We start from the raw sequence: 27,252 nt of genomic DNA, 5'->3' as shown, positions 1-27,252 counted from the left end.
CAAGTACTGGGAACATAGAGATGAACAAGACTTTACAAAGTCCTTGCTCTCAGAGTTTACATTCAACTCTAGTTAATTTCAGTTAAAACCTTACATTTTATAATTATAGTGGAAATGTGGGAGTACAATATATAAAATAAACAACAATAAGATACACATAGTAAACAACTTACAGAATTTATTTGGAAAGTAGGACATAAAAAGCAAGATTTTAACATTTATTTAGAATATGAATAAAACCAGAAAAAATTAAACTACAGAAAAGGCAGAGAGTACTGAAGTTGGCTTAATGGCCATACAATACAAACAAGCAAAACCTAACTTTTTTCATGCAAATAAGCATTAAGGAAAAGAATATGGGAATGTTAAAGAACAGGCCATAACAAATATTTTAAAAATTTACATAAGAAACTGTACATAAATGAAAAAATAAATTAGACAATTTACAAGAAATGTTTTATAGATTACAATAGGCTATAACTTAGTTTATTATGAATAAAATTTGTAGCACATCATACATTTTTACATCACAGATTAAGTGTTAGAAGAATTCCAACATGACAAAACTTAGACTTCATAAGAACAATGCAATAGACAGAATAAGGCAATTCAAACTGAAATGGCTTGTATAAGTAAAAACATATAGAAACATCTAGGTATGATTTGGTCAATAACTGGGCAGAATTAAAACTTCAACTTCAGTTAAAAAGTCAAAGTTTCACTATAGTTCAAATAAAAAGTGAAAGCACATAATTTCCAAAAACTGATAAAACCATCTTAACATGACTTACATCCTAATTCCATTAATTATATTTGGGACAAGGTGACTAGGATATTGACGTTCAGTCTATAAAGTTATGTTTTGTTTCTAAAGGTTGTAAACTAAAAACGGCACCTCAGAAACAAGTGGTAAATTTCCAAATGGTTTAATATCTGCAACGACTACTGACTGTGCCAAGTATGAGACCCATGATTCAGAGATACAATGTAAACCTAAGATAATCTCAAACTGTTTGCATTATTTATGCATACTTTACAAACTGTGTAAAAGCTGAAATCTTTTCTTTAAAAGCTATTGGAACTTTTTTAAGCACTGTAATGTATAAAAGATGTTAAGAAATAGCAAAAAAAAAAAAAATCAGCAATATCAGAATTAAAATTTAGTTGCATATTTATACAATTCAAAATCTTGAATTTTAATTTGATTCACTCTTTTGAAAAATACATTACTCATTAGTTCTTTTAAACACAAAATTAGTGGCAGCTGCAGCAAAAAGACTGAAAATCTAAAAGAAAAATAACCTTTTGACTACAGAAAGAGCCAAAATGTAAAGATTTTTCCCTTAAAAAAAAATCAATTTCCCCTCAAACACATCATTCAGCACTAACTATAGTATCTGAGGTCCCAGTATCAACTCATTGCTAGATTTATTTTAAATAGTAAACTGGGAATGTCAGACATGTCCAATCTGATTATTCTCAGACAATCCTAAGGATAAAAGTATTTTAGATCTTCATCGTATTTGATGTAGATGACTATAATCCATGACATTTCAACTCACAGGTAATTAAAATTGTGTTTCATAAACTTCCCTATGAATTGTGTTTAACAAAAGCAATAATCCCAGGGGGGTTTATCCCACATCTATCCCCACTCACAATGATCAGATATAAGAAACAGTTTGCAGAAAAGGGCCACTCAAAAAAATCCCAAATATATCTAATATTCAAACACCTATGAATTTAGTGGGATGTTTCTTTTTGTACAATGGAAAAGTGATAATAATGCCCATATAATTTTAAAGTTAACACAAAAATTCCAGGCACATACACTTTAATATATATATAAAACCCTTCATATTACTTTAAGGTATCTCTACTTGGACATTACACACAATAACATAACACTACGAAAGAATAACTGATGCCATTCTATTGGCTTGTTGAGAATCCAAAATCTAGTACCTATCAACATATACAAATAAAAGTAACTCCAAAATGTGCGCCAAATATCGGAACAAACTGTTTTAAAATTGTTTTAGTCATTCCAAATGCTGCTATGAATGGAGCAACAAACTCTCTCTCTCAGGATCCTGATGACAATTGAGTCATTTCCCATTTTAACAAACCAATTCCCTCATTTTATGAATGAAGAATGTAACATTCAAAGAAGTGAGACCAGTGGCCGGCACTATTTCTAATACAATATCCAATTATGATCCCATGTCCACTTAAGACACAAGACAGATACTGCAAACAAGAAGGACTGCTTTCATAAGGCATCTGAACTTTTTGGAAGTGGCAATTACCCAAAATTTAGATATCGCCGAAAAGCTAGGATGATTTACTTTTCATGCCACTATTATTTTTAATAGGCTATTAAAATACCTGAAAGGAAGGAAAAAAATTACTTTTTTGGGTCTTTGCTGATTATTACTAGGCTCAGTAGAAAACATAAGACAACTAGTGTCTCAAATATTGAAAATAGGCAGTAATATAAAGCACATTCTTTTCTGAGATTATCTGATAATAGAAACAAAGTTGGCTGAACTCCTTCGGTAGCAGAATAAAACACTAAACAAACTTATCGGGAAAACAGGACATCATTGACATTTCAAGGCAAATCCTCTTAAATAAGGTCAAAGTATTTTGTAAATAATATCTTGTAAGTAATAATACAAAAAGGCAATATAGTTCTAAAATTTTGTTTCTATATACCACAAAACAGTAAGTTAAATGCAAAATAATGCACCCATTTTTCTGGTGATTATCCTTTATCAGTTTTTTACATAGCTTTAAAGGAGAAAGAATTTCTAAACTACATTCTCAAATGCAATATAGACTAAAAAGCATAAAGTGCTCAACAGAAAAAAATACACTAAACAAATTGTGAAAATTTTTGCATATTAACAAGCTGAGTGGTTATAAAGGACCATTGGAAACTAATGCCTTACTAAGCTTTCCACCCAAGAATGCAACCTTAGAAATCAAGACAAGATGTGATGGACTGCTCTTAGAAGGCAAAAGTACTGCTAAACATAGAGGAAAACCTTTTCCCTTTCAGCTGCTGGTACTTACAATACAGCAATCACATTTTCACGCAAAGGTAAAAAACTCAGGAATCTTTATAGAGTCGAATATTTGATAAATAATCTGAACCTCCTGGAGTACTGTCAACTACCAGTATATTATTGGCAATGGCACTGACTTGACCTAAACTAAGGATTCACCTATTTAAATTAGAATAGCTAAGCAAGGAATGCCCACATCGACAGGCAAGCAAGTTGACTAACGCTTTGCCTTCGGAGAAATGGCGGTGTATAACTGAAGGCCATTCATTCTAAAAGTCTCTAGTTAAAAGGCAATCCTTTTTGGGGGGTGGTAGTGGTGGTGGAAAGTTCTAGACCTTGTGTTCTTTACCGAGCCCCAAAACAAATTGATTAGTGCTCCTTCATTTGAAAATATTATCAGAGTTTTTAAGAATGTAAATTAAATCCAAAAGTTATAAAGAAGATTCTCTTGTGTGTACAGAACGCAATGAAGAATGAAAGGGCTCTCTTTTCAATCTTTTAAAATTGGCTCCTCAAAGTTCAATTAGATGGTGGGGGTGGGGGGGCGGCGGAGTGGAATTTAAGTCATCGGAATCATTAAATTTGCTTCAGTGAAGGAGATATATACATTTTGGAGACTGTTCAGGACAGTCAGGGATGTGTCTTAGGAAACTTTATCAGTATCATTGGAAATATGATACACACAAAGATGAGATGGCAGGATGCAATGTAAGAAATTTTTGGAACGGTCAGAAATACCGCTTGTCGGTGTAAAATAAACTAGCCCAAATGAGTTAATTCTTATTCCCCTTTCTGTATTTAAAAAATAAAGTTCCCATATTTCCCCCTCCCAAACATTCTTTAAAAAGCCCATATTCATAACGTTTTAATGGATACATAATAGTGTTCATTTTTAAGAGCTAGTTCTAGAACTGCACTAATACAGTTGTCACTATACAAATGTGGCTACCGAGAACTTGAAATGTGTTTAGTCTAAATTGAGATCTGCTGTAACAGTAAAATATACACTGGTTTTGAAGACTAAGTCCAAAAAAAAAGTAAAATATGTCATAACTTTTTATATTGATTACATGTTGAAATAATAACATATCAGATATACTGGGTTAAATAGAAATATATAATTAACATGAATTTCACCTGTTTCTTTTTACTTTTTAAATGTGCCTACTCGAAAATGTAAAATTACATGTGGCTCATATTTTACTTCCATTAAGCCAGCACTGTTCAAGAACATGGAGCTTTCAGGCATTATGTTGATTTGGATTAAAACCAAACATATTTACCTCTGTATGCTTACAAGGATTTTCTTAAGATCATAATCAAACACTAGAATCTTGGCAGCCTGCATCACAATTCTGTGTTCTTACTTATTACTCCAGAAATTCTAGATTATACGCAAGAAAAGCCAAGAGTGTGAGATGGCTGTTCACTTTATAAGCATTTTAGCAGCTAACTTCCATTTCAAAGGACAAAAAGTATGACTCACAGTCCCAAAAATTAACTGAAGTATTGATCAAATTAACTTATATAGACTCTGACCATTCCATTTCTTTCTTTCTTTTTTTTTAGAACAATTGGTTCTTTTTTTAAAATTTTATTTATTTATTTATTTTCCCCCCAAAGCCCCAGTAGACAGCTGTATGTCATAGTTGCACATCCTTCTAGTTGCTGTATGTGGGACGCGGCCTCAGCGTGGCCAGAGAAGCAGTGCGTCAGTGCGCGCCCGGGATCCGAACCCGGGCCGCCAGCATCAGAGCGCACGCACTTAACCACCAAGCTACGGGGCTGGCCCTCCATTTCTTTCTTAAAGGCAGCCCCAAACCTATAGCTGCTGATGTAGTTTGCCACAGGTATACAACTTTAAGTTATTATTTAAAAATAAAAACTTTTTGTACAAATCCCCAAACCACAGAATTTCAAAATAAATTGAACAGATGGCTTTTGGCTGAAATATCTAGTCACTACAATGGAAAACATTAAAGTAAGAAACATTTAGTCATTGTAGGTTTTCAAAATGACTGACTGACATGAATTCAAAGCTCCAAATATTCTAAATTCTAAAAGCTTACCTTCACGTGCTTTTCCCTCTAAATATTCACCCCTATTATTCATATTTTCATGTGTTTAGATAAAACTGAATTTTAAGTATTTGAGCACAAAATTTGAAAACTACAAGGAGAAACATCTTTATCAAGCACCTCTTGATAGTCTACTGAAAACTGTTCTCTATGGAGCATCTGTAAAAACACATGCAATATTCCCTTATTCCTGTAATGTAAATAAATTTTAAGCTCTTCAAAGTACATCCAGATTTAAGGAGGAGAATATTTTTTCCCAAGTCTTTCTACTTCCTAAACCATAAGCAACAGTCTTAAACAACTTCACTGAACTACTGGACCTCCAAAATATTACTGCCAAAGTAAAAATCTGAAAAAAATTTATAACACACAAAATGACTTCAAAATAGAGAACAAATTCCAAGGCAAAAGGATTTACAAATTTTGGAACTATAATGCTTTTATTACCAGAATGTATGAAACACTGATCCTTTTATAATTCTGCAATACTGCCTCAGACTCCCACAAAGTTTCAAAACTCATCTTTCAGATTTCCATAACATCCATTTAGAATAAATGTGATTTTGCTGCTGCTCATAATAGAATAAAGTCTTTAGCTTTAATGGTTTAGACCTAGTTAAACAGAAATGACTAAGTCTGGGTCTGAGATAAATGTCATATAGCAAGAACACGGAACTCCTAAAATGCACGCAAACCATATTCCATTGAATAGTCTTGGACCTCACTCAATAGACTTTCAAATAAGTAATTAAGCCTCCAACTGAAAAATATTAAACATTTTTAAATACATTGATTAACTCACAAAATAAAGAAGTACAATGTCACCAATTATGTGCATCTTCTAGGAGTCCTTTTAAAATTCAGGCTAATATTTAACAGTATTTCAATTAAATTACAGCATTTGAAAAGGGTTATACCTCTGGAGAAAGATCACATAAACATGCTTTTTGGGGGGATATGGTAGGAAAACCACAAGAATGAATAATTAATATTGCCTTAAAATTTCTAAAATCACATAAAAATGATCATCTTTGATTGCCATTTCAATCAGTTTTGATACAGGGTATGTTACTGTCCACTTATTAGTAACCAAAACATACATGGAACAGACTTGTAACAAATATAGAGAATCAATTATTTCCATGAGCTAAACATTTCTGAGACTTTAAGATTCGTGTTTGAGAATACAGTACTGCAATGTTGGCTACATAAAATAAATAGAAAATCTTTTTGAGAGGAAGCTCAATAATCAGAGGCTGTATTGCATTTAAAGATTTACCACTGGCTATATACAGAAGGGAAAGCATTTCAACTAGAAATACTTCACAGGTTACAGAGCTCTCTCTGAATATGGCAACATTTAGCAGCTTACTATTTTGACATTTAAAAATCAACAGGAATAGTGCTACTCTTTTATCCTTTGGTTCCCAGTTACAAATGATGCAGTAATAATGCCTCCGGTTTTCAGTTCTTCTTGGATGACATTTACTAACAGAGAGAAACCTGATGCTTTAGCTGAAATTTGGCAGCCCAAGAAGTGCACCAACTGCTCCAAAGTATCCCTGTGTGATTTTAAAACAATTAGTAATGTAGTGCAGCTTTTAAATTAGCATCAATATTAACCATTATTAAGAACATGTTAGGCCGGCCCCGTGGCATAGCGGTTAAGTGTGCGCGCTCCACTGCTGGCGGCCTGGGTTTGGATCCCGGGCGTGCACCGAGGCACCGCTTGTCCGGCCATGCTGAGGCCGTGTCCCACATACAGCAACTAGAAGGATGTGCAACTACGACATAGAACTATCTACTGGGGCTTTGAGGGAAAAATAAATAAATAAATAAAATTGTAAAAAAAAAAGAACACGTTAGGTATAATCTATTTATTTAAGAACATCTATTCAGAAATCTACCAATTTCTGTGTTGTCAGTTCTTGTAAAAAAAAAAAAAATTGTGAACTGTATTCTTGATATATATACCTCTGAAATACATATTTTTATTTTTTAATTTTTTTGTGAGGAAGATCAGCCCTGAGCTAACGTCCGTGCTAATCCTCCTCTTATTGCTGAGGAAGACCGGCTCTGAGCTAACATCTATTGCCAATCCTCTCCTTTTTTTTTCCCCCAAAGCCCCAGTAGACAGTTGTATGTCATAGTTGTACATCCTTCTAGTTGCTGTATGTGGGACGTGGCCTCAGCATGGCTGGAGAAGCAGTGCATTGGTGCGCGCCCGGGATCCGAACCCCAGCCGCGAGTAGCGGAGTGTGCACACTTAACCGCTAAGCTATGGGGTCGGTCCCTGAAATACATATTTTTAAAGCATAGCCTTTAGACATGAAAGCCTCCAGGGCCATTATTGCAATTCTGTGCCCCTCTGTTTTCCTCAGCAAAATTCCTTTGACTCCGCCTGCCCCCTCACAGCATACGGCATGCCAGGTGGAGCTGCACAGAGCACACCATTCTGATCTGTATAGTGAGAGCAGTGACAATGAAACACGGAAGCTTATAAGAGCAGAACAAACACTCTGAATCCGTGTTATTAAAATTCTTAATAATGTATCAATTTGATCAGAAACAAAATAAATCAAAGCAAGTTTACTTAATTGAAAACATTATGTGAATTGCTATTTACTCAGATCAGAATTTAACTGAATGTAGTGAATGAATAGGAAAAAAAATCTTTAAGAATAAACCCCAAAATGTTAACAATGGTTACCTCTGGAGGTGGGGGTGAGGTTGTGGTGGGAGGATTAAGGAGAATTTTCATTGCTAAACTGTATATGTTTGTACTGTTCACATTTAACATTTATTATCTCAGGGGAGAACAAACAAAGAAAACAATATAACAAAACAAATGCACTAAGTACACAAGCAGCCCCAGTATTTAAGAAGCTCACAGACCGGATATTGCTCTCCCTTGGTCACAAGAACTGTGAAACTCTCATCCTAATGGGGTGCCTGCCAGGTTAGAGTAACCCCTATCCCCCCAACTCAAAGTGAAGTGAGGGAATCAATATACTATTTAGGTAAACAGAAGTTTTATACTTTACTTATAAATACATAAAGCAAGCAGCAGCAATATATGAAACCTGCATATAAAAGCATGCTATTAAAATCCACAAAACATTATTTTCCTCTCATACCTCATGCTCTAGAAACAATGCTTTCAGTTGACCTTTTGACCAATAATCCAGTGCATATGCCAAAAGTTTCATTGAGAGCGTATTGACACGTAAAAAGTTTCCAACAAAGACAACTCTATTTATTTTCTAAAAGAAAAGAACAAAGACAAGACTTGAAAAAAAAATTATCAAGTAGATTTTACAATACAATAGGGTTTATAAAATCTCTACTTAAAAACGTAAACAGCTACTACCTTTTCTTAGTGCTTACTACATTCCTGGTATATACCTGCATAATCCTGAATATTTAAAAATTTAGTTCAGGACATGTCACTACACATTTGTCAAAACCCATAGAACGTACACCAAGAGTGAGCCCAAACATAAACTCTGGACCCGGTGATAACGATGTGTCAGTGTAGGCTCACTGACTGTAACAAATATACCACTCTGGTGCTGGATGTTGATAGTGGGGAAGGCTGTGCATCTGTGGGGTCAGGGGTATATGGGAACTTGCTATACTACTTTCCACTCTATTTTGCTGTGAACCTAAACTGCTCTAAAAAATAAATTCTACTTTAACAAAGAAAAGTTCTGGAAAGACCCTAATAACTCATTACAGATGAAACTTGTTTTTGACAAAATAATTTGGAGAAATATTGATGAGATTAAAGGAGACAAACCAAGGAAAAGTATTTTAAATGTGGTTAGGATTAAAAAAAGCTGTAAATTTGCCAGCATGTGGCAATGCATGCTCAACAATGACATGCAACCTACGGACTTTATATAGAGAGATGGAGAGCAGCACTGACTGGGGCACCAGCACGCACACCCAACCCCCAGGCTTCGAGCATTCTCTGTTCCCAGCCTAACCCATGAAGTCACTCTCTTTTGCTGATTCTGCTAATTTGTTTCTTTAGGTAACTCTAAGATTAGGAAATCTTAGGTGGAGAAACTGGTGTTTGAATCTTCAGAAAACCTGATTCTACTCTCACAGTTATACATTGACTTTTAAGTATACATTTTGGCACACTGAGTTTGGATAGTGTAAATTACGGCCTTTATTACTATTAAGTCAATTGGCCAGTGAAAATCTAGACCTATAGGGCTAAGAAAAAGAGTCCCAGATTACTGTCAGCCCCCAAAAGTGAAATATTCCCAAAACAAAACACCTGCTAGTGGCTCCCTCAACCAATTTACTACACTGTTACTAAGAAACTTAAGAGACAGAATTCTGGATTTAAACATACAATAATTCAGAGGATTAATTCGGGTCTTTGCAGTTTTTCTCTCTGCTGGAGCCTCTCTTGACCTTTACTTGCATCCGTGATTCTCTCACCTCCTTCAAAATCTTTGCCCAAGGGTCACATTTTCAATAAAGCCTTCCTTTAACCACCCAATTACTTGGCAATTTGTCCTCTGCCACACTCTGGTCTACTCTCAATTCTATCTTGTTTGATTTTCTCTTTTTAAAAAATTACATTTATCACCTAATACACACTAAACAATGTACATATTTAATACATCCCTAGAATGGATGTAAGCTCCACAAAGTCAAGGAACTTTGTTTTCATCACTAATGTATCCTATGTCCCTAGAACAATGCCTAGCACATGGTACTCTGTAAGTATTTATTTAGTGAATAAATGAATGAATGAACAAAAAGATTCCTTCAAAAAGCAAATTTCCCATTCATTTAAAGTATTTAATATTTACAAAAACTAAATGGGCAAATATATTACATAAGGCAGACAATATATGTCTCCTTCAGATAAAAATATACCAACTATGAGGTCAATCTAGCAGTATATGCTTTTCATAAGCATACATCATTCAAATTTCATGTGAAGAACAAGTCTCAATGCCTTCATAGCCCTGTACAATGCTGCTTGATCCATATGCAACAAGGCAGCACTGTAAAGAAGCCGAGGGCAGTAAGAAAACTTCCAAGTGCTTCACTAATCAAATGCAACATTAACAGCACCTCCCCCTCAATAATCAGTTACCTCAAAATGTCTTATGTTTAGAATTTTCCTTTGCATCTTTCGAGATTTAGATTGTGTATTTCTGAAAGGGTTTCTGGATAAATATGAAATATAAATATGTTTGTCCTATTTCCGATTTTAATTATCTGCTAGTTTCTTCAAAGGTGATGTAACAATTAGGTACATAACATGTATACTTAATGAGTCTTGGGATTTAATGAATTAGGAAATCTCAATCCTAGAGGCCTCCTTAAAGAACATGAAGAAGCCCTGCTACATGTATATAAGACTCCAGTTCACATTTTTCATATAATTAAAATTTTTTTACCTCATTAACAGCACACATTCGTGCGACAGAACCAATGTTATTGGTGATAGTAACTAAAGTAGCTCTTGCTAGATCTTCTTTACTAACGGATTCTCGCTTCTCCTTATAAATCATATTTCCAAAACTGCAGAGAAAAGAAAACAAATAAAACCAAATCTGCTGATAACAAGCAACATTTCATACATTTTGGGAATTTATCCTACAGATGTTATCTATACATTTACAAAATAAGGTATGTACAAAGTTACTCACTGACCCATTGAACTGTACATAGCAAAATACTGGAAACAACCCAAACTTCCAGCAAATGATCATACATCCACACAGTGGAATATCACGAAGCTGTTAAGAAGGGGGCGGGGCAGGGAAAGAAAGGGAGGAAGGTAGGCAGGCAGGCAGGCAGGCAGGCTAGGACATATTGCTGTTGAAGAGTATATACAGTTATGCATTATAATAGCATATGAATGCTACCTTCTAAAAGTTACCTTCTATATAAGGGGAGGATAAGGATATGTATTTGTATTGACATAAAGAAACACTGGAAAGATACTCAAGAATCCTATAAGGTGCATTCAGGGGAGACTTCTTAATGTATATCTAATTTTTAAACTACAAGAATGTTCAAAACTTGGAACCTAAACTGGGTAAGAAGAAGCCTCCTTACAACGTCCTGATGTATTCCTTTCTAAAAACAAAATAAGCAGGCCGGCCTGGTGGCATAATGGTTAAGTTTGTGCACTCCACTTCAGTGGCCCAGGGTTCACAGGTTCAAATCCTGGGTGCAGACCGACACACCGCTCCTCAACCCATGCTGCGGCCATGTCCCATGTACAAAATAGAGGAAGATGGGCACAGATGTTAGCTCAGAGCCAATCTTCCTCAGCAAAAAAGAGGAAGATGGGCAACAGATGTTAGCTCAGGGCCAATCTTCCTTACACACACACACAAAACTAAATAAGCAACTTTAATGGCAACGTAAGTGTTAAACTTACCTAGATGCTACAGCCCAACCTGGCAGACCAAATCTTTCATAATCTCCTCCATAAATATCACGGACCAGCTTGTCAGCTTGGGTGCTGTCACCTTTTGATGCCATTTCAAGAGCCTCCTCAAAACTTTCACAGCCAGTCAATAAACTGCATAAACCCAGAAAGGTACCCCCTCCAAGGCTAAAGAAAATAAAGAAACTTGATGAGCCACATTTACACACTATATTCTTCCTCCAAAGTAAAAGGGTGGAGCATTCATTTATTCAATCTTGCTACTACTGAATGCTAATGCTAAGTGCTGAAAACATATTGCTAGTGCCAAGTGCTGAAATGTTAACATAATGAAGAAAGGTAAGAAAAATGCTTAGCAAAACCAAACTTGTCAGATCAAAGAATAAACCAAAGGGAAAAAAATCACCTGGTGGAAACAACATGAGGACAGAAGAAGATCTTTTATATCTTCTAATATCTTCACCCAATACCTTCCACTTTGTAGTTGCTAAAAATACGTTTTTGTGTGTGTGGAAAAGGAGTAAGTGTTAAAAATTAGTACCATATGAATTAAAAGGAGAAAACCTGTAATTCTTAATGGTTTCCAAGAAATGATTTTGTGACAGGCCTATTTACTTGGCCTGACAATGCTGAAATCAATTCAATGTGATACATTAACATTTAACATGACCCAGAAATGAATACAGTGAGAAAATTTATGTCAGCCTGGTTATCATGTTAATAATAGAAATTTACTTGGTTCTATTATTCTTTTGGAAATGCACACAAAATATCACGTCTCTCTAATCTCTAAAATCAAAACCTTTGCTCCCTAGTCTTGTCTAATTTTCTAACAGGTTCTATCCCTGAATCACTGTTGGAATTTAGTTAAGAGACTGAATTTCTGTCTTTTAGAATTGACTGAAGTAGGTAATACTTCCTTGTAATTCTCTGGCATAGAAAGTCACAATGGAGGTAGATTTTTAGCCACCACAGAAATAAAATGCTAATTAAATTTAAGGGTCATTTAGGTAAGAGAACTACGTTAAAATTAAAATGAGTTTTTTCACAAAGCAATCTAAAGTATTCCAAAACCTTTCTTCCTCAATTAAATAAACAAGAGTCTCCACCCTCCTTAAAAGTTGATAAAGTACATATCAGAATCATAAGGAAACTTTTGAAATCTCATTTCACGTTTATATTTCAGGTATTATAGAAAATTTTATGGGCTATTTGGAACACTAATCTTATCCCATAAAGAGCTCATGTTAAATTCATCCTATAAGAATTAATCACAATAGTGCCCAATACTCTGCTTAAATGTGAACTGAATCAGCACGTGGCAAGCTTTACGCTTAAAAACATCTACAAAAAAGTGAAAAATAAGGAAAGAAGAAAAATTCTTTGGAAACTAAAAAAGTTATTGGAATCATTCCAGATAAAAATTCAATCATTATGAAAATTTTTATGCCAATTGACGCTAACCAAATATAAATATTTAATGATTTTAGTTGAGTCTTTATATACATACCTTATAAAACAATATTATCTGCAACACTTTAACTTATACATCTACATTTTTTGCTGTTGCACAAATACATGTTATTTTCCCAATGAAGCATTGATATATTGATTTCACAACTTCTGTGTATAAAAAACAATATGAATGCTGCAATAAGAATAAAAAGGCTACTACCTTGTTCCAGTTACTCGTTTATAGTTGTCTTTGGAATGGACTGCTAAAATACTGACTCCCGAACCAATGTTCACTACCAGCAGTGGATAGGGATCGTCCAGGTTAAAAGGCATCTTTTGGCATCGCTCAGGTTCTGAGGCATTAGCAAAATAATAGCACTCTGCTTGTCCATTGAAACTGACAGAATCTATATACAGCAAGCCCTTTACAAGGCAGTCAAGTTCATCCAGTTTGTGCAGGTGGAGGTTTCCAATCTGAAAAATAAAAAAAAACACACACGAAAAAGTTTCACAAAGGGAACAAAGGACAACATTCAAAATACTTGACTCAATTGTACTGTACACTTTACAAAACTTCAAAATCATCTATGACCCCCACATTTTCACTTGTTTTGTTTCATGTCAAAATCTCTTAGGGACTTCATCTAGTCCAGTGGTTCTCAGTGATGGTGGTATTACCTCTGGAGGCATTTTAGAAATCTGTGGGGACATTTTAGTTTTCACAAAGATGGGGAGCAGGCGAGGACCAAACTAACATTTAGAGGGCAGGGATTTGGGATGCCAAAGGCCCGCAATGGGTGGGACAGTTGTGCAAAACAAAGAATTATTCCATCCCTGCATTATCTTTGAGCGTTCTGACGCTACAAAAAAGTTTTGTAGGTAGCAGTAGGAAAATTTGTTTGCAATTATCAGAACCTATGTAAGCACAAAGTATTTTTTTGATCTATATACATAAACACAAAGTATACCTTACACGGTTTTAATATACACTAAATTTGCTAGGAATGCAACCATCATTTAAAACGAAGAAATACGGTACTTTTTATTACTGGGAATTTTACCAAGTCTTGTTTAGCATCTTGGAAAGTTATGTCACCAACAGCAACACCATTTATGGTATTTAATTCTCCAATAAAACATACCCTATCAATCTAGCATTTGTGGCTTTAGAATTCATGGTGAATCTATGTACAGGTGCAAGCCTCTAACTACTTCATTATGCCCTCTCATGTGATCATACTAGAAATCTACCCACTGATATATAAATACCTTCATTTCTTGTCTTTATATTATACTTTGGGTACTAGTTTGAAATTATTAAATTCATTTCAGGTTAGTAAAGAATGTAACATAAAACATTTGTTATAAAAGATCTCAGCTTAGATATCACTTCCTCTGGGAGGCTTCTCAATTCTCCAGGACTTGTTAGGTAACCACTCCTCTGGTGTTCCCATGGCACCTCTTTTCATAGCAATAGTACTATTTATAAGGCATTGCACTTTTACATATAATTCACTTATCTGTGTGGTCTAGAATACTGCCATCTTTGAACACTACGTCTATGTCTTTATTCCTAGCTGAGTTCTCCATGTCTAGCACAATACCTGACACATACTAGATGCTCAAATATGAGCTTAATAAATGATTGCGCATCAACAAAAACGTTATAGAACTTTATCACTAGAAAATATTGATATTTTAATAAAAAAAATTAAAACTCCCTATTTCAATACAAGTATCTTCAATGCCCAGGTGAAAGTTGGCTTCAAGGACACTGCTTTTGGCAAGAATACTAGCAAACATTAAATATCATGTCTCTAAGCAAACCAGTCTCAAATTCATGAAACTGATGCTCAAATTATTCAATAAATTGAGTACTAATCAGTATAATCCATTAAAAGAAAAAAATTTTTTAATAAAAATTTAGACTTTTAAACTACACCAAATTACAAGGGGCTCACTTATGTAAGCCATATACGTGATCACTTATGTTTTATTAACAGACTTTTATTAATACGAATTTGAGAAATTAAATGGTCCACATGCATATTTTCAAGGAAAACAAATTTCAGTAGCCCCAAATAACACTTTTTAATCTTTATTCTAACAGGAAGGATTAGAAGCTTGGCAAACCCCTACTAGCACACAACTCAAATCAACGCTTACATAGTCCTCTTGCCATATCCAGACAACCAGCTTTGAGACAGGAACACAGTAGGGTTGATGGCATAAAATCAGGAGAAAAGGGGTAACAGACACTTTCATTCAGGTGTTGACTAATCAAGACACTCACTTCAGCTGGGGGTTGGGAAGCAGAAGGCCCTGAGAAAGATAACTATATGGATAATACTCAAAAAACCATGCAAACATAGGACAATAATAGTGAAAATAATTCAAGCCCTATTTATATATGGCTTTGCACACCACCAAATTCACTGAAATCCCCTTTTATTGTAGCATTGTAGCAGTCTCTAAACTTAACAAGTTTTACCAAACATTATGTACAACAAGCCCAAATCTGGGCAATTTTTACTCATCCTATAAAGGTGTTTAAATGCCCCAAATCAAAAGCTAGTCATGAATACATACTTCCTCTGTATCAGCACGGGGAACTAACCTAAAAAACATGCTAGATGGAAACCTAGCCTCATATTTTAAAAGTTGAAGAGAATGGGTATCAATCTTTGGCTTTGAGTAACCGATACCTACTGTGCGAAAATCTTTTTCAAACTTGTAAGCACCACCTCCTGTAGCACATAGCACCGTGTGTAATGTTGAGAAGTTTTTATCTCTTCCCATTTGGATAAAAGTAGGCAGGTCCTGGGTTGGAAATCTGATAAAGTGCAAGTTCCCTCTTCGGCCAAAAAGTGTTAAATCCTTCAGTTCAAGGTGTACATCCCGAATACCAGTGGATCCATAGGCTACATTAGAAGTCAAATACTTCCGGATACTTTTTAAGCTCTCAACTTCTTCTTGTTCTTCCTCTGCTGTGATATCAATAGGTTCAAAATATGAGAGCTTTACTAGAGTTCCCCCAATGTCCATTCCAAACCACGGGAAGGCTGTGGGTTAAAAAAAAAAATATGTACATATACATATAAATTTTGGAAATGCAAATCAGGAACTAGTTAACTAGCCACCATCTTCATTTACCCTGAACCATACATTCAGTCAATAATACTTACAAGGTAGACGTCTTCTATGTGCAACTCACCTTTTTCCCTTCAGAGTATTATTTTGCATATTTTCTAAAAATCCCTAACATAGGATGCTTGGAGCTGGCCCAGGGCCTTTTCATTCCTGGTCTGGTAGGCATTCCTCTTCACTTATTAAATACTCATCATGTGCCCCAGGGGATTAGAAAAAATTTGGAGGAATTCTGTTTTAATAAATAGATCATCACCTAGGGCTTGAAAACATTTCTATAAGGATTTTAATGTAATAAAATTGGCCTATAAAATTGGCCTATAATCACTTCAAGTGACCCAAGGGAAAATTACCTCCTTAAAAAGAAATCTTTTTCTTTGTTCATTAAGCATATTAGGTTTCTATGGTACATCTGGTTAATAAAATTAGCTATTGATAATGTTTAAGGAAAGTCTACTTGGGGACAAGCACATGTGAGCAGGCAGCATCGTGTGGGTTTGGGACCTTGTGCTCTTACCAACCAGGCTATATGACTTTGGAAAAGCCATTCACCTCTCTGAATCTTAGTTTCCTTAAGGTCTGTTTATATTCCCTGGGATCTTAACCATTATGATAGAGACTCAAAAATAATTTAATGCTTAAGATACATGGATTACAAAATGCCTGATAAAATGTATTTAATAGTTTTTTTTACGTATAAGTTAAGGAAAACTAGTTTTCTCTAAAATTCTACTTTGTTTCCTAAATATTCATATTTTACTTATTTAATACACGTGTCCCATTAGAAACTGGGATCATACAACTCAATGAGAAAGGATTCTATACATTTCTCTATTTTAGAATTTACATTTACTGAAATTAGTAAATTATACTGAATACAAGGAAGGAGTAATTCTCATTATCTTCTGGAGAAATAGCTCATTTGTTTTTGTATTTGAAACCCACGTTGCAGATCCAGACCTACATTGAAGATAATCTTAAAAAAGAAACATTTTTTTTAAAAAAGTAAAATGACTTAAGACCATACTTTGGGAAGGTAGGGCAACAAGACCCCAAACAGCCACTATGGTTTTATGTCACCTGTAGATTTGTATCAACAACTAAGATGCAGGGCCAGCCCCTTGGCATAGCTGTTAAGTGCATGTCCTTCACTGCTGGCGGCCCGGTTCGGATCCTGGGCCACACCGATGCACCGCTTGTCAGGCCATGCTGTGGCGTGGTCCCATATAAAGCGGAAGAAGATGGGCACAGATGTTCGCCCAGGGCCAGTCTTCCTCAGCAAAAAGAGGAGGATTGGCATGGACGTTAGCTCAGGGCTGATCTTCCTCACAAAAAAAAAAAAAAAAACTAAGATGCAGAAGAAACTGACTAAATTTTCTCAATTTCATTGGGTGGCTAGCAACAGAGGCCATCTTAGATAAGTTAACACACTCTGGAAACAAATGATAGGCCATTTACAATCAAAAAAAAAAAAGGAGACACCATATAATACCCTTAGGTAAAAAGAAATGTGCTTTCACTAAATTTTGTTTTCAGTTTATTCATGAAATCTAGGATTCCTGCTTAAAGAAATTCACATAAAAAGTTACATATCACCTTTCTCCCGCTTGTTCAAATAAATCAGTAGTAGCAAGCAGCAGTACTAACGATTTCAGAAGGGAAATTCACAGCAAGTGTTCGCCGGGACAAACACATTTAAAGAAAACAGTATGTAATACCTCTATTGATCCAACACACCTGAGATTCCTTCAGCATTTTCCCAGTCAACTGAACAGATATGTAATTAGGACACTTCTCAATGGGCATTAGATAAAACAGAGGGTTCCTTCCGATATGATATAACCAAAATGAATTCTATTTGATTCTAGATTTCATGGGGAGGGGGGCTGTGGAAATCACTACTGCCACATAAAGTACATTTTGGGATAGAAAAATTTCTACAAGGTGAGATTTATAATGCTAAAAACCTTTATTTTCCAAAATTCAAAACATTAAAAATCATTAAATGTTTGTAGTTTTTCTTTCTTTGCCTTTGTCAGTGTCAAACACACACAGGTGTCAAAATATACACACAAATAAAATGTTTACTCAGGGAGCAAACTACTGGAACTACCAGTAGTTTGGAACTTTCCAAACTACCTGGAAAAGCTGAAGCATTTCCAGGTTCAAAGTTCATGCCATTTTTGTTTTCAGTCAGAAGTTCCTGTCTGCTCAGACGTTTATAAATACCTGAATACTACCGAATACTACCACTTTTTTTTTTTTCTGCAGGGAAAGATTTGCCGTGAGCTAACAGCTGTAGCCAATCTTCCTCTTTTTCTTTTCTCTCCCCAAAGCCCCAGTACACAGTGGTATATCCTAGCTGTTAAGTTCTTCTACGTGAGCCACCACCACAGCATGGCAACTGACAGATGGGTGGTGTGGTCCACGACCGAGAAGCGAACCCAGGCCACCAAAGTGGTGATCGCCAAACTTTAACTACTAGGCCATCAGGGCTGGCTCTGAATACTGCCACGCCTGAAAGCAAAAACGCCAATTAACACTTATGTGAAGAACTTTTAATTCTTACACAAAACCATGAATTAAGTTTCAAAGGAATCTTACTGTCTAGGAAAATATTTCAAGTTTATAGATAAAATATTGGAGAGAAAGAAATTACCTACTTTTCTAAAGCTATGCATGAGCACAAAGGTTTCTGACCCCAAAGGTATATCAATTGCCAATTCCAAAATATGTAACACTGGTGCAGGCAGTAGAAAGGCTCACTGAATGAAATCCTTCTTCCGAAGTCCAGAGTGCGTGAAAGTGTTAATTGTTTGACTCTTTCTCAGAGAAAGAAAATGACTGTTTAGGTATAATTATCATTAAAATGATAAAGGAAAACAAAAACCTTCCACTACTTCTCCTTTAAAAGGCTTTTGTTGATCTATTTGCGTGAAACAACCAAACTTGACCTATCTCAAAAAGAAAACTTTACACAAAAAGGAAAAAACATTTCTAACAAAGCTTTGTTATATTACAGTATATTAAATCTCTTATTCATTTTAAATTACATTAAATACTGAAGAATATAATACAATGTGTATGGTATAAAAGGCATAAAGAAGAACACAACCTCCAACAACCAAGAAACTCATGAAACAGAACATTACCGTTCAATTTTAAACCTTGGTGTAACCTACTTGTTTGTATATCGCACTAGAGAAAGACAAGGTTCTATGAAATAACTGCAAATTAAATTCGAAAAACTATACGATATCCTCAAGGGTATTGCCCACAGAGGCAGGTTTTTAAAATTAACAATACAAAAAGGCCAAGAATCATCTCCCATCTCCCTAATATCGCCTATTAGATATGTCTGTTCTTTCAGTGCTGTCTGTTCTTAAAGGAAGGGTAAGTAGAGATGCTATATTGCAGATAATCAATTTCTTAGTAACCATAATATGCAAACTAGAACATCACACGTCCCTTCTACTTTTGGCAGATCTCAATTACGACAATTTTCTTCTTTTTTTGGGGGGGGGAGGAAGATTAGCCCTGAGCTAACATCCGTTGCCAATCCTCCTCTTTTTGCTGTGGAAGACTGGCCCTGGGCTAACATCCATGCCCATCTTCCTCTATTTTATATGGGGTGCCGCCACAGCCTGGCTTGATGAGCCATGCATCAGGTCCTCCCTGGGGATCTGAACCTGCGAACTCCAGGCCTCAGAAGCAGATGGCGTGAACTTCACCACTATGCCACCGGGCTGTCCCCACAATTTTCTTCTTAAAATCAGGAAGGTAGGGACTGAAAGAGAACTGTCTTGCCTGTGGCTCCAACACAGAAAAACAAAAGTTGGTAATGGCCATCTTTTGCATAGAGATCCTTTCAACTCAGCAGAGTTTAAAACTCATTTCCTGGGCCCGCCCCATGGTTTAGCGGTTACGTACCCACGCTCCGCTACTGGCGGCCCGGGATTTGGATCCCCGTCGCGCACCAACGCACCACTTCTCCGGCCATGCTGAGGCCGCGTCCCACATACAGCAACTAGAAGGATGTGCAACTATGACATACAACTATCTACTGGGGCTTTGGGGAAAAAAAACGAGGAGGATTGGCAATAGATATTAGCTCAGAGCCGGTCTTCCTCAGCAAAAAGAGGAGGATTAGCATGGATGTTAGCTCAGGGCTGATCTTCCTCACACACACAAAAAAAAACAAAAAACAAAAAAACCCTCATTTCCTTATGCCAGAGAAACAAGCACCATTCAAAAAGCACCGAGAGGGGCTGGCCCAATGACACAGTGGTTAAGTTTTGTGTGCTCCACGTGGTGGCCCCAGTTAGCAGGTTCAGATCCCAGGTGGAGACTTACACCACTCCTCAGCCATGCTGTGGCCAAGACCCACATATAAAGTGGAGGAAGACTGGCACAGATGTCAGCTCAGGGCTAATCTTCTTCAAGCGAAACAAACAACCAAAAATGCATGGGGGAGAGGACAAGAACACAGAAGACACAAATTCTTAAGTATGGTCCACTCCTATCATTTAGCAAGTGGTCTAATTACCAACTTGTACATTTTCCAGTGCATTAAAAAAATACTTATGCTTGATATTGTGTCATTGACAAAAATGAAAGGAGGAGGGAGCATGGAGCTCAAACTATTTATTTGCAACAAAAGTATGAGGTAAGTACAACCACAAGTCCACTAATAATTCATGAGGTAAGAAAAATTTTAGTTTCCTAAGAAATCAGGCAACTATCTATAGCTTGTTGCTTCTAGCCAAGGGACAGGTTAAAAGTAGGTCACCAGTGCATAACCAGCCTACTTATTGCATATAACCTAAACATTTCTTATTCTTGTGAGAATAAAACTCTCCACTGCCAAGGTGAAAAAAATGAACCAAAATACACACTTAAAAAACAAAACACACATTCCATAAATATAAACAAGTACTTTCATAAGGGCAAATATACATTACCTTCTGCAGACTTTGAAAATTTTCTAGAATCTCTCATGATCTGTTTACCTGGCCTTCAAAAAAAATAGCTTCTATTCTATTTCTCACTTGAGCCTAACAGAGCTGCCCATAAGTAACAAAAATATCCTCGTGGGCTGGCCCTGTGTCGTAGCAGTTAAGTGCATGTGCTCTGATGCTGGCAGCCCGGGTTCGGATCCCCGGCGCGCACCAATGCACCGCTTGCCAGGCCATGCTGTGGCAGCTTCCCATATAAAGCAGAAGAAGGTGGGCACAGATGTTAGCCCAGGGCCAGTCTTCCTCAGCAGAAAGAGAAGGATTGGCATGGATGTTAGCTCAGGGCTGATCTTGCTCACAAAAAAAAAAAAAAAAGTAACAAAAATATCCAGAACCACCATAAGCATAGAGTGCTACCAAGGATTATCTTTCTTTCTTTCTTTCTTTTTTATGAGGAAGATCAGCCCTGAGCTAACATCCATGCCAATCCTCCTCTTCTTTTTTGCTGAGGAAGACCGGCCCTGAGCTAACATCTATTGCCAATCCTCCTCCTTTTTTTTTTCCCCAAAGCCCCAGTAGATAGTTGTATGTCATAGTTGCACATCCTTCTAGTTGCTGCATGTGGGACGCCGCCTCAGCATGACCGGACAAGCCGTGCGTCAGTGCTCACCCGGGATCTGAACCCGGGCCACCAGTAGGGGAGCACGAGCACTTAACCGCTAAGCCACAGGGCCAGCCCCAAGAATTATCTTTCTTACTAGGTAATTATGTATGCAAAAGAAGAAACCTGCGTGTCCATCTTTTTAAATGATTAAACAGCAGAAGATACCTAACCACAAGGACAGACTGTTAATTTCTACCAAGCTGTCTTATAAAAGTTTGGTACCTTGCTAAGTGTTGGTAAAGGGGTCGGGGAGAAGCATTCAAGAGCTACTTGATTGCTGTTGGCCCCATGCAGATTTCAGCCCAAAGGGATCCTATGCCAAATTAGGATTTAATTGTTCTTTAGTAGAAAGACAAACCAAATACTGAAAAAGTCCAAAATATTACTGGATTATTTTAAGGAACAAAATTCTAAAATGGGCATGTGCACTGGTAAATTCCAGATACACTTCAAGTTCTTCCCAATAATCATTCCAAATAAAAATGTTGGTGTTTTGAAACGGACTAAGAACATAACCATCTTCACACCTTTAGTATTATAATTCTTCAGAAAAGCTTCAGGTAAAGTTTTTTTTTTTCCTTTGGTAAATTAGTTACATCTAAGGGGATATTAGAAGCTAACATCTCCAATTGCACCTTATTATCTACTGGAAGTGATAATTCTTAAGTAATGACTCAATTTACAAACAGGCCAATCAAATTATATAGAAGCAAACCACACAGATGCTATATATTTCTCTCTGGTCTTGACAAAAACTTCAGGCACCTTACCACATGGGTTAGCAAAGGACAGACGCAAAAACCTATATTGCCTCAAATTAAAAATATATACACGTATCTTTTACTATCACCTTGTTAATCAATTTACATGCCATACAGGTAAGCAAAACAAAGGCTGAAAAACCTATACCTTAAGAAATCACGTCAGCTGAGGTACAGAGGAACACGTGATTGTTTGGATTTTTCACACCTAATATTTTACAGTATGAAAAACACAAGTAAAGGCAAAGCAAACAAACAATGCATTGTTTTGGTTCTCATCATTTCAACCAGCAAAAATTTTTCATTAGGTTAATGTCTGACTTCACCCTTCCCCTGGAGCTGAATTAACACATAATTTCAAATGCTTATCTTTTAGGTATACCATCTAGAGGATGAAACCAATTCCGTTTCATATTTCTGGTTAAATACATGCATTTGGTCTATAACCTAGTAATATATTAGTGATGTATCTAAAAGCAATATTTTCTAACACTTAGGTGAATAAGAAAGTGTGTGAAGCCAAAGTCACTTGTTTAACCAGTATGAGATACAGCTGCTAGTTACTAGTGCTGCTGTAAGGGTTAAATGGTACCATGATAGTGCCTTACACTTGCTAAGTGCTCACTAAATTTATAATTATTAAAAAAAAACACACACAAGACTCAAAAACAAAACAAGCAAATATATCTTTAGCTAACCTGAGTGGTTTAAAAAATTAGAAAGAACACTTTCTAGTTATATTCACAGTTGAAATACTTTCTTTCCCACACACACAAAAAACAAGATGTTCTTTATTTTTACTGTAAAAAATCGGGTAGGCAGTAAAGTCACCTTTTGAAACTGGAAATGTTATTTTAGACTTCTAAATCATATTACCTGACTAGTTTTTCAGCATGACTCTATTTTAACATTAATGGTTTCACAATGTACAACAATGTAGTTATAAGCAACTTACTTTTAAAAAATAGGTGTTCTTTTATTTCTCAATCTAAAGTCTATTTTATAAACTTTTAAATATCATCTTTGCTGAAGCACTTTTGACACAGGTCGTATTCGTACCTGATTACAAGTTTGCCCAAATCTAAGAAATCAAATCACTACAGTGGCAGAAAGAAAATACCATGAGTCAGAACGTGAGCTAGTCATAGTTAAACTCATTGTACTAAATGGATATTCTAAGACAAGCAGAGAAAATGTATGTGTTGAGGGAAGATGTCTAAGTGTTCTACATTGCTGCATCTGTTCAAGATCAGTGTAATTCAGCCAATGTAGAGTAAATTAGAAGTGTTTCTACACTACATTGTCATTTAAGCCTTCACATCACTATTTTAGACTCCTTGGACAAGAACTCTTTAGCTATCACAAGAAATCATCATTAAAAAAATTCTTTTCAATTGACAGATAAAACTACCAGATTAGAAAGGTTAGTGTTTCTCTAAGGATTTAGACTACGCCCCACAGGTGCAGAAGAAAGAACACTGGACTATGAGTCAGTTGACTTGGGGCCCTGGACCTCAGGCAAAGAGTTGGCTAGCGTAGCCTTGGAAAAGTTAGTGAAGTTCATAAGTTCAATTTCCTATGCGTAAAATTAAGACCGAATTATCTCACATTTAAATAACAATTAGCAGTTTTCAGAGTGCTTCGGTATGATGCCTCTCCTGTGAGGTTTACAAGAACTTTGATGGGACAGAAGGGAAGGTGTCGGTGTTCTGTTTTACAGCAAGAGATTTCTTAGAACTGTGGGGAGGATCACATGAGACACCGTAAAAACTGGAAAATATCAATAGAATTCTAAGATATAAGCATGCATCGCCACAGTCCTAGTTGCTCTGGAAGAATGGACTTTAGTGTAACAATCAATGGCTGAGTGATTAAATAAGCCATTTACAGGAGTAAAAGGTTTTTAAAAGGCTACAAACAAAAGGTCGCAAACGAAAGTTTATTTGCTCTCTTAAAGCATGGAAAGAACGTTTTTTAAAAAAGTACACGCATATAGGGTCGTAGAAAAAATCTATGAGTATTCACCAAAATATAAATAGTGGTTAGTTCCGAGTGGCGGGAATATGGGTGACTTTTATCTTTTTTGTTTATCTGTGTTTCTTTTAAACAAACATGAACTAGTTGTTATTCTAAACAAAAACGAGCCAAGGCAATTACCCACCGGCAGGTTACATGCACGTGTGTTTAAAAGCTCTAATGGTAACAACAGTGACAACTCCCAGGAACTCACCGGGATTTCAAGGACACAAGCCGGAAGTCCAGAAATCAGTAAAAAAAAGGGTGGTAAATGCCCCCGCGCAACGTGACAGCCATGACCACTCATTTTCAACCCGACTTCAGAGGAAGCGGGGAGCGCGGACTGGTAGCTCTTAGTCTGGCTCGGCAAAACCGGAATCAAAAATTCCCCTTTGCAACCTCCCAGATCTCGCGGAGGAAGTGGGAGGAAAGGGCCAGGGGGCGGCAGGCGTTCGTCACGCCCGTACAGAGGCATGGGGAGGGAGCCCGGGAGCCGGCGCTGAAATGGTCCCTCCGCCCCCATCCCGCGCTGGGCGCCGGCGACGAGCGACCGGCTTCCCGCCAGGCCGCTCCGCCAAGGGGCTTCCAGACCCGGCCCAAGGTGGTCGTCCAACCCGCGGGCCCAAGCCCCCATCTTACAGGGTTTCTTGGCATCCTTGATCTTCATGGCGTCGGCCTGAGGGGCGAGGGGCAGCCTCGGTCCCGGCGCACGGAGAGCAGCAGCGGCGACTCCGGAGGCGGCTGGGCCGCGCGGGGAGGCCCGGCCGGTTCCTCCCCTCAGGCCGGGCGGGGCGGGCCTAGGGCGGGGCGGCGGCGCCTGAGGCAGGGCCCGGCCCAGGGGGCGGCCCCCGCACCCCCGCGAGGGGCGACCGGGACCGAGCGAGCTGGGGAAGGCCGCCGGCCTCGCCGCTCCGGGGCCTCCCGCAGCCGCTCCAAACAAAAGGCCCCGGTCCCCCGCGCCGCCGCCGCCGCCGCACTGAGAAACAGCCCGCCCAGGCCCAGCGCCCACGTGACGCGGGACCCCCTCTCTCCGCCCGCCGCCCGGCTGCTGGGGATTGTAGTTCTCCGGATCGTGAGGCCCCGCTCTCGGGCGGCAGCTGTGCAGACGGACTACAAAGCCCAGGATGCATCGTGGTCCCTCCTCAGAGGCCCCTCGGATTCCGGAGATCGCCTCAGAGTGGTCCCAGAGGGAAGGGGGCGGGGCCTCAATCACGCCAGCGACGAGGCGACCAATGATAGCTGTTGTGGGCGGGCTGCGGAAGTCTAGGGCTCAGCCCTCGCCCCGCCGCGAAAGAGAAGGGGCAGGGAGGTTTTTGCAGGTGCTGTCATGGCGGTTCTTTAGGTCCCAGACTTTTCTTGGAGGCAGAAAACCTGGTCATTGTGCCCGGAAAGCGCTCAATACAGGGCTCGAGAGCCGCTCTTTAGACAGACCATTGAATTCATTTGTAAATTAAAGTCTTTCACAAAGGAATCCCCTGGCTTAATAGAGACGCCTCGAATGTTGGGGTTGGAAAGATGATAGTGATAATAATGGCAATAACAATAACGGGTAACATTTATTGAATGCTTACCATGTCCAAGGCTCTCTACGAAGCGCTTTTTTGTAAATTATTTGATTTAATTCAGCAACTTTGTGAACTGCGTACACTTATTATTTGCGTACACTTATTATTCATTTTATTATCTATCACACATTTTGAAGATGGGGCAGGATCTGAGAAGTTGAATCGCTTGCGGAGCGCTTGCTCTTTGCCACTGTTCTGTGGTCCCCGCAGGGGCCCTGCAGCCCAGCTCCCTCCTTCCAAAGGGGAAATTGATTCCCAGAGAAGAAAATTAGATGCTCCAGTTCTTACAGAAAAGCCAGGGCACCCCTTTCCCTATGTTTCCTAGATTCCGAGTCTTCTAGCCGAGCGGGAAGGTTTGGTGGTGAGAATCTTCTCCTGGCCTCTCCTTCACGTCTGTCCCCCAGTTAGCTGACCAGGAATTCAGTGACTTTGGCAACAGGTGGTTTGAGAATTGAGCCTTATTACTTCTTGCTTGTGGAGGTTAAGACAAGGATTGTGAATAAAGACAGGAGGGACACAAACTACCATTTAGGGAGCATCTACTGAGCTGGCACTTTGCAAGATGCTTTCCTTCTTTAAAATTTTTAATTTAAATGTAATTCTCAGAACCACCCTTTGAAATATAATGATTAAGAACTCAAACTTGAATTCACATCCTGGTCCTACAACTTGGTAATAAATTTGGGCAAATTACTTCATCTCTCTGATTCTCATTGGAAATAATGATGCCTACATTTCATGGGATTGAGGTGGGGATTAGATGAAGGCAGGCATATAAAGTGCTTAACTCATTGCCTGTCATGTAGGTAGTAATCTGTAAAGGATGGCTACGTTTTGTTATTGCTATTCTTAACCTTGTTGTAAAGATAAGGAAGAAAGGTTAAGTATCTAGACTGTCTGCCCAAGGTAACTATTTAGGATTGGACCCCACTTCTGATTATTGGTGCTTTGTGGTTCCTTATCTTTTATTTTGATCCCAGGTTCCACATTTGTTGTTTAGAAATATGTTTTTATTTATATTTTTCATAGAAATCTTTCTGAGCTCCCAGATATGTGACCTTATAACTTAGAACCCTGAGTGATAGGCTTAACCTTATTTTCCTCTTTTTC

The 27,252-nt window shown here is 37.6% G+C and overlaps 1 protein-coding gene across 1 annotated transcript; it reads right to left on the bottom strand.

Moving 5' to 3' along the window:
• Positions 1–158: 158 nt before the first annotated feature.
• On the bottom strand, positions 159–25,478 carry PANK3 (pantothenate kinase 3). Its single transcript, XM_004428547.3, has 7 exons — positions 25,217–25,478; positions 15,744–16,096; positions 13,255–13,508; positions 11,571–11,747; positions 10,579–10,702; positions 8,287–8,412; positions 159–6,711 (listed from the first exon to the last, which is right to left on the bottom strand). Exons 1-7 carry the CDS (start codon positions 25,242–25,244, stop codon positions 6,661–6,663), a joined length of 1,113 nt encoding a protein of 370 aa, XP_004428604.1. The 5' UTR covers positions 25,245–25,478; the 3' UTR covers positions 159–6,660.
• Positions 25,479–27,252: the final 1,774 nt, after the last annotated feature.

This window comes from Ceratotherium simum, chromosome 4 (assembly GCF_057802395.1).
Source record: "Ceratotherium simum simum isolate JZ-2026a chromosome 4, ASM5780239v1, whole genome shotgun sequence".
NCBI lineage: Eukaryota > Metazoa > Chordata > Mammalia > Perissodactyla > Rhinocerotidae > Ceratotherium > Ceratotherium simum.
This window is presented reverse-complemented; position numbering and strand designations above follow the sequence as displayed.